General features: G+C 34.4%; 1 protein-coding gene across 1 annotated transcript in view; it reads right to left on the reverse strand.

The window, feature by feature from the left end:
• Window positions 1-4,422: 4,422 nt before the first annotated feature.
• Window positions 4,423-9,481, reverse strand: part of LOC107562850 (desmoglein-2-like) — a 21,706-nt gene continuing 16,647 nt past the window's right edge. The window contains exons 6-9 of the mRNA XM_016247592.1: window positions 7,731-7,865; window positions 7,358-7,543; window positions 5,325-5,577; window positions 4,423-4,652 (exon numbers count right to left, since the gene is read on the reverse strand). Of these exons, the coding sequence (XP_016103078.1) occupies window positions 4,423-4,652; window positions 5,325-5,577; window positions 7,358-7,543; window positions 7,731-7,865 (804 nt within the window). The remainder of the gene's footprint in view (window positions 4,653-5,324; window positions 5,578-7,357; window positions 7,544-7,730; window positions 7,866-9,481) is intronic.

The following is a 9,481-nucleotide window of genomic DNA, read 5'->3' on the forward strand; positions in this document are numbered from 1 at the left end:
ATCACCTTTTTTTTTTATCAACAAAAGAAACTGTTTTGTTTAAAAAGTCTTTTAGACATTTGGTTAATTATCCTCGAGTTGAACCTCAACAGCTTGCAGCTGAAACATAGCCATAGAATTTTTTTTTTTTTAATTGTTACATTTTAAATACATTCTAAATAAAGATCATTTGCATAATTTTGTGCTATTTCGTTAAAAAAAATGCATATGTGTCAAAGACGAGACGTCCTATTTTGGTGTCCGCATTGAATTAAATTGACGAATACACAGTAAGCATATTAAATGCAAGTGTCTATTTTAATGTTTCAAAAACTTTTGTAATAATAAAATGTCAAAATATGGCTTAAATGTCATTCAGCATAACAGACATATTTTTGTAAAAATGAAAGATACTTATTCTGACCTGCGCTTATTGAAATACATATAGTGATCATACTACATTTTATTGTATTTGAATTGATCAAAAACTTCTTGCTGACAAATGGGTAAAACCTAGTGGTTTGAAGGACAGCGACAAAGATTGGCTTAGAAAAAAATAAAATAAAGTGGCATCGATGCTTGAAAACCCCTTTTCGTCTTTGCCCCATAAATAAATAAATAGCCCATAACATGCACATGTGTAATAAAAGGTGTAGCAGTTTGTGTGCCTGACAGCGCAGTTTTCTGCTGCACTCGTCACTCATCTAACACAAGAAATGCACAAGAAATGTAAACATAATATAATAAATAATAAATGACTATAATAAATACACAGCAACAGCACACATAAACAGCAGTTATCAGGGTCCAAGTTCAGAATTTGTCAAAACTGAAAAGGCAAATGCTGCTGATTCTGTCTAAAAATATAAACAAACAGTTGACCAATAACACTGGAAATGTTTGTGTAGTTTTGATACTGTGTTGACAAGATACAGGCTAATTAGTCTTTATGGGCTATAAAAAAATCTTGCATAAATGGATTACAATTGATTTGGGGACACTGAAGTATTCAGAAGAAATTACATTTTTATTCTTCCCTGTCCAGTTCAAGAGTACAAAACGTTTTATAGTTATAGTCCTTTTTCTATTCTCCCTACTGTAATCCTGAAAGAAGAAAGAAACAACGGCCTTCATAAAATGCGACATCTCTTGTAATATCTTATTCTGATCCCCCAAAATCTCTCTTTTCATGTTCGATGATTAATATACATGAGTAGCCGTACTGATGCCACAGACATATTGTAGAAGACAAGAAACTCACAAAATGTAGTGTTGGTTGGCATTTGGCACCATCATGGCTGCTTGTGACAAAAACTCACAAGCGGATTAACATGAAAGCTATCATTTGTATCGCTTTTCTCCATTGTGCCACAACTAGTTTGGCATGTCTGCTGTAGTGTCACATACCTTGTCCTCCCCCTGTCCTTCAGTATTATATGCGATAAGATGCTCTTTAGCTTCAAACGGCATGGTCATGAAATCTCTGACCGCTCCTGCGCCGCCACAAAGACAGAAGAGCAGCAGAAGCGGCACCACTACAAACACAGTCAACATCAGTCACCAGTGTTCATTCAACACGGCCTCTATTAACATCTTCCACAACCGCACACACTTCTTTCATATGGAGCCATGCAACAATAGCAGTCAACAGCTAACAAAACAACTGTACTAACATGTTCTACTTATATGCAATAATGTATGTACTTTGATTTCAATATCCAGGGTCTTTACATGGAGGGCCAGATGTAATCAATATTTTGAGCTTATACTCACAGCAAATAGTTTCAGATAGCATAGTGTCTAAGACTACAGCAAAAATTTGATTTCTGTGATTTCAAATGATATTGTAAACAATGAAGGTAAACTGAGAATATATTTAGTTTCAACCTTTTTCAAATGTATCTCAGAGGTAAGAAAATACATTTGCAATCTTACAGTAGCCTACATTTAGTCTAAATGCAAATGTGGACGGAATAGCCAACTAGAGATCAAAACTAGATTTTATAATGATTAATTACTTTTTTTTTATTTTTATAAAAAATGTTATGTGTCAAATGTGTTATGTTCACACGTGTTATAGACAACAAACAGTTTTTCTTTAAATGTGAAATGTGAGTGTTTTTTAATGGGTTGAAAACAAATGGAGGGAAAAATACATTTTAAAGGCTTTTAAAAAATATATTTATATTTTTTCAACTATATTAAAATATGTTAAAGGGGTCATATGATGCGATTTCAATTGTTCCTTTCTCTTTGGAGTGTTATAAGCTGATTGTGCATAGATAAGATCCCTGAAGTTGCAAAGACTAAAGTCTCAAAACCAAAGAGATATTCTTTATAAAAGTTAAGAGTCAACCACGCCTACCTAAAACGCCTCGTTTTACCTAACGCCCTAGTGTTCGGGTACAAGTAATGCGAGTTACGTAATCAGATTACTTTTTTTTGAAGTAACTAGTAAAGTAACGCATTACTTTTTTAATTTACAAGAAAATATATGAGTTACTTTTTCAAAAAAGTAATGCCAGTTACTTTGTACATACATTTTTCCCATGTATTGACTGACAGCTCTCCTGTCCTCATGCTGAGAGAAATCGGGAGTGCAGAGGAGTTCTGTGCGCTGTGTGAACATGATTAATGTAGTTCTAGACTAAATGTGAATGTGCATTAATTCATCCCACTCACAAAAAACTGATTTAGTATTCACCAAAATGAATTAAAACAGTGAAATGCAAACTCAGAATATGACGCAAACCTGCAATAATTAAATATGTTAAATAACACAAATGTATCTAATCCCATTTTATTAACCGACGTCTTTGCTGCTGACCTTTGATGATCCAGTTCAACCGTACTAATAAGCACAAATGACTTTAGACAAACTAACAATTGTGCTACATTGTTTTTCTATTGCTGAAGAGTGTTTCTTCTCCTGCGAGTTCCTCACTCTAGCCGCCGTGTGTGACGCTGTGTTCATTGTGAAAGCGAAACTACTTTGTTTGGTCTTCCAAAAGAGGACACGACTAGAAATCAGTGGTTAAGTTGTATTTACAACACTGTTCCAGAACACTTCAACCCAAATATTCAGATGTGTGCAGCACATTTTATGGAGGACTGTTTCCTGATCCTGGTAGAGTAGACTACAATGCCGGCTGTTCTGACTCACAGCCTGTAAGTACGTTTTTTATATATAAAGGATTTGCCGCTGATGATTCAAACGAGAGTTTTGAGCAGTGTAGAGTAGCGCTTGTTGTTTGTTGTTTCTCTGATCACAAATGCAGACATGGTTTTATGTTTACACGGCGCGATGCAATGCAACAAAGACAGTATACGTCATTATAATCAGTCATTATGTCCCCACTGAATGCAACAAATGCCTCGTTTGTAATGGGTTTTAATGTTTTTGTCTCGTCGCTCCGGCCGGACAGGGCATCATCACAGTACGGTGAGGGGCGTAACATTTCCGTCACACGCTTGAGGCATTCGGCCAATCACAACGCACTGGATAGCTGGCCAATCAGAGCACATCTCGCTTTTCAGACCGATGAGCTTTGTAAAAATCGACGTGTTTCAGAAAGGCGGGGCATAGAGGAGAAACAATAATGTACAGTATGTGGAAAATAATGTGTTTTTTGATCCTAAAAACCGCATAAACACATTTCAAAATAATGTTCTTTTTAGCAGCATCATATGACCCCTTTAATGTAAATATATTTTGAAACATTTTAGCATATATATATATATATATTTGGCCATTTTTGTATATTTTTAAAATCTATTTAAAAATCTATTTGAAAAAAAAAATACCGTATTGTTAGAGCTGCAATAAAAATATCATACTCAATAATAAAAAAATTATCATAAACATAACAGACGATGACGAATAGTTGAGAACATCAGCCAGTAACGCTATTTTAAAGTAGTGAAAAATGCATTTCTAGGAAAACATACATATTTTACTTTTATAATGCAAGCATTTCTATTTGTGACGCTGGAGCACAAAAGCAGTGTTAAGTCGCTGGGGGATATTTGTAGCAATAGCCAACAATACATTGTATGGGTCACAATTATACATTTCTCTTTTATGCCAAAAAATCATTAGGATATTAAATAAAGATCATGTTCCATGAAGATATTTTGTAAATTTCCTACCATAAATATATCAAAAATGTATCATCATCAGTAATATGCATTGCTAAGAACTTCATTTGAACAACTTTAAAGATGATTTTCTCAATATTTAGATTTTTTTGCACCCTCAGATTCCAGATTTTCAAATAGTTGTATCTCAGACAAATGTTGTCCTCTCCTAACAAACCATACATCAATGGAAAGCAATATATATTATCTCAATTTCAAAAATTGTACCCTTATGACTGGTTTTGTGCTCCAGGGTCACATTTAGTCAAACAGCACATCCTTACAGCAAGAGAGAGATCCAGTGTTTTACTCACAGAGCAGCAGCAGCAGTCCCAGCAGCATCAGAAGGACACCAGATGCTCCAAACGTAGAGCTGGTTTTTCTGGGCAGGCAACCTTTAGAAGCGTCACACGTGCAGACGTTTACCTGAAGCTCCTGAGCAGCGCAGATCTTCCCCTGCTGGTCCCACACGTCCACAAACACATGGTACACGCCGGGCCACAGTGTTTTTTGAGATCTGAATATCGCTGTAGTGTCTGAAAATATAACGTTAAAGAAGATGACATGATGCATGACCGGTTCGGACCTTTCAATGTCGATGTGTCTCAAGTTCTCCAGTTGTCTGGAGCAGATGTTAGTAAAAGAAAAGACACATTAAAGTGCAGCATTAAGTCATGCAAAATGCATTAAAAGGGCATTCTTATGGATCCCGGACACTTCCACCAATATTTATGGATTTACAGTTACTTATTCACTAGTCTAACATGCTACTTGTGCTTTTGTTTTGTTATGTGGACTTTTAGTTTGTAGTTAGTCTATTAAGCTTTTTTAAATGTTGTAACATATCCACCTTATTTTTTCCCGTGCGACCTTTTGCAAATTTAATACATCTGGCTTCTGGTCTCATCCGCTTCCAGTTATTCTTAACTGTACAAAACAGCTTGTTTTGTTCCTTGATATTGCAAACTGGTGTGTCTTACCATATTATTTTAACATATTGTCTTAAACACACACCGGTTTGTAGCACAAACAGTTTTACCGTTTATTTACATTTATGCTGATGTCAATGCATTTCTCAGTTATTCTCTAATATCTCATGGCCATGACATAATATCACATCCCCATGAGGTCATATATCTTGGCTTCATCAATCTATGCCATGCCCACAAGTTAATATGATGTAGCCACAAGAAGTTACAATTAATTACCATTGAGAGGTTCGATGCTCCATGACTCCTTTGTGCTTATGGTGTCCACTTTGAAACCAAAGGGTGATCCATTGGGGAAATGATCTTTGTCCACAGCCGTGACATAAACCACGTGATCCTCATAGCACAGCGTTTGAGACTGACGGCTCAGCACAGGACAGTGGTCATTAAAGTCCTTTACTTGAATGGCAATGGTTCCTGTTGCAGTTTTAGACGGAGCATCTGTAACAGAAGTGAGATATTCCTCCCTCAACTTTAAATCCAATTGCAATTCATAAAACTATATATTTTGAAACTCTTTTGGTTTTTTAGAAGTGCTTATAATAATAAACTTTGCAAATTCTAATCATCAGTGCTGGGTAGATTACTCCGTTACTGATAACAATTTACATGATGAAAACTGTAGTTAGTAACATGATCTGGATTACACCTAACTACATTTAGATTACTTTTGAGCTAACTCATTTACACAGACTTTAATGTGATTATTGTGTACCAAGTTGATAAAAAAAAGAGAGAAATAAAATATATTAAAATTTTTTGTTATGAATATCATTTCCTAGACTGGGGTTCTTGGGGAAAAAAAAACCGTAGGGCGTTCACGAAAAGCTAATAATTAATGAAAGCGTAAAAATGTCAAAAGCGTAGGAATCCCTACAATACATAAACAAACATTATTAAACATGAAAACATGACAGTACATGCCCAAAGTCTTCCAGGTTTTAAATATTTTTGTCCAGACTTCCGATATTACTAATTAGTGAAGATATGATGAAGACAATGTATTTCACAGCTATGCATTGGCAGTGTTTAGTAACTCGCATAAATATTAGTCCCGTGTATATAAGAGATAGATTCATTCAGAAAGGAAAATTTAAAAGAAAAGAGAACTGGGGTGAAACAATAAATTATGAATAATTTACAGCCATTGTGTGAATAATATGTAATCCATAAAAAAGTAACTGTAATCTATGAGCATTTTAAAATGAGTTTCCATAATCTGTCATTTAAAATGTGTAAATAAAGTACAAAAGTGTATCTTTTGAAAAGGTACAGCCCCAGATTCACAATATTTATAACATTGGTTTGAAATGAACATGAAACCTAATTTCAGACCATTCCTGAAACTCAGTGTAGTCTTAATCACATACGTTCAAATGAGAAATAACAAGATGATAATCAACAATAACAACAAAAAAAAAGAAATGACAACTAATGAGAAAACACATAGAGAGCAAACAAAAGGAATGATTTAATGTGGAGAAATTAATGGTTAACTCGCTGATGCAGGAGACAAGAGTGTGGAAAATAATCCACAACTGAAGTACGTGTTACCAAAAAAGTTAAAACTTGTAAATGGGGAAAAAAATCCAAATATTTGATTGAGTTCCAACATATTAATTTTCATTTCCCCTGTTGTACTTTAGTTTCCCCTAATGTACTTTAGTTAACTAAAAAATAATAATAATAACAAAATTGTATTTAAAAAATCATTACTTGAAATGAATATTAACTGAAATAAAACTTTTTTAAATTTCAGCCAGTTTCCAAGGCAACATTTCAAATTTTTGTTTAGTTTGATGCACTAGATGTACAATAACTAAAACCGAAATAAAAACTATACAGACATTTAAAAACAACAAACATATTTAACACACAACAAAATTACTAAAACTTTAACTAAAGTTAACATGAAAGCAGAATTTATAAAAATAAATTATTTTTAATGTCTCAATGATACTAAAATAACACTTTTTACTCTCGCTTCTTCTCACACAGTGTAAATCGCGTGTGATGTTAGGAAAACATCTTTCTGCTATGAACACACTGCACATCTCAGTGCAGACTGTTTGTTTTACATCTGTCAGAATGTAATGCAGGTTTTGCAAAGACGCTGTTGAAGGATATTGCAGTCAGGCTTTTGAAAGATGGTGCAGCTAAAACTCTAGTCAGCCTGACAGCAGGTGTGCAAGAGAAAACAAAGCACTGTTTGAAAAGCCAAAAGAGAAGAAATGACAGACTATTCAGTCTACCTTATTGAGAATCAGGATGCCTTCGTTGGTCTTGTTGTCTGTGATTATGGAGAAATAACCGGCTTCGTTTCCTGACACGATTGTAAAGACAGCCAGCCAGTTTTCAGTATAGATCAGATCCTCGTCCGTCACTTCAATTCTCACCACTTGCACGTTTCGAGTGTTTTCCTCCACACTGCACTCATACTAAAACCAAACAAAGTGATAAACTTAAATTACAAAACATTTCATATCCATTAAATGTGTAATATCACATATAATGCACATGTTTTACAAATATGTGCATAGAAGTGTTCCCAACAACTCATGATAAACTAAAAAATGCATATTATTTTTTAAGTCCTTTGGTATTTTTGGTATAATAAAATCTTACAAAGTTTTTCTCCAAAGTAGGCATGTTGTCATTGACGTCAAGAATCTTGATGACAGCTGTCCCTGTTCCTGTATTTCCGTTCGCAGTTCCGTTCATATCAGTCCCTTTAATAATCAACGTGTATGTGTCTTGTTTCTGTGATGAGAAAAGCACAAACATCAGTCGCAGGTGCAAGTAAATGTGCAATGCAATTAGGATTGGTAACACTTTAGTTTAGAGACAAGTTCTCACTCAGTTGCTTATTAGCATGCATATTACTAGCATATTGGCTGTTTATTAGTACTTATAAAACACATATTAATGCTTTATTCTGCATGATCATATTTTAGATCTGTAACACTACCCAATACCTAAACTTGACAACTGCCTTACTATTAATATGTAGCAAATTAGGAGTTTATTGAGGCAAAAGTTGTAGCTAATAGTGAGAATTGGACCTTATAATAAAGTGTGACACATTAATCGCAATGTGCAAATCTGGCAGAATCAGTCAACAAAAACCTGTAAAACATCGTGCAACATCAATTATGTTTCTGTAAAAACTATATTTGCATTTGCAATGCATCAATCAATGCATCAATCAATGCATCAATCAATCAATCAATCAATCAATCAATGCATCAATCAATCAATCAATCAATCAATCAATCAATCAATCAATGCATCAATGCGTCAATGCGTCAATCAATCAATGCGTCAATCAATCAATAAATGCATCAATCAATCTATCAATCTATGATAGTGTGACACATTAATCGTAATGTGCAAATCTGGCAGAATCAGTCAACAAAAACCTGTAAAACATCGTGCAACATCAATTATGTTTCTGTAAAAACTATATTTGCATTTGCAATGCATCAATCAATGCATCAATCAATGCATCAATCAATCAATCAATCAATCAATCAATCAATCAATCAATCAATCAATCAATGCGTCAATCAATCAATAAATGCATCAATCAATCAATCAATGCGTCAATCAATCAATCAATCAATCAATCTGTGGTAAAATGATCCAGAAAAATAGAAGAAATCAATGTTTGGAATGTCAGTAAACGGGAATGTTTCAATCTTTAATCTTAAATTTCTTCATGAATAGACCAATTATCGGTTTGTAAACATTCAGGATGCGCGCGCATCATGGTTGCAGAAAACCTGGAAGAGATAGCCTTTACAGCTAGAGAATTTCACGGATACGGTACAAAATAGTTAGGTTTAAAAAGAGTATAAATTATATTGATTAGATGTCATTTTCAAAATGTTCTCCGCATATTACAAGAGCTCGTCACCCAGCGATAAGCACTGTTATTCAACGAAATTGATGTTAGAGCATGGGATAGTCTTACAGATCCGAAACAGGGATGACGGTTTTTGTGGGCGGAGCCTATCTGGAGGCCGAAAATGACGGTTTTCAAGCGGCAGTCTATGGAGCCATGAAATAAAAGGTATAAAAATGTATTCTCGCAATTCCGAGATTATAACTCACAATTCTAATAAGGAAAAACAACTCGTCATTCTCTCTTTCCCCCTCGGCTCTGTAGCGAATCAGCTCATGGGAAATATGAATAATTAACCATAACTAGTTATAATTAACTATTCATATTTTAGATCCACTGTAGATATTTAGCTGACCACTCAGGGTCAACCGTCTTGTCAATTCTAAGAACGTTAATTTCCTGGTTAAAGGAAATAACTTTCTTACTGTACAATTCTATAAGTTTGTAACATAAATCTGCATGATTATTGACT

Source organism: Sinocyclocheilus grahami, unplaced genomic scaffold, assembly GCF_001515645.1.
Source record: "Sinocyclocheilus grahami isolate Dianchi unplaced genomic scaffold, SAMN03320097.WGS_v1.1 scaffold844.1, whole genome shotgun sequence".
Taxonomy (NCBI): Eukaryota; Metazoa; Chordata; class Actinopteri; order Cypriniformes; family Cyprinidae; genus Sinocyclocheilus; species Sinocyclocheilus grahami.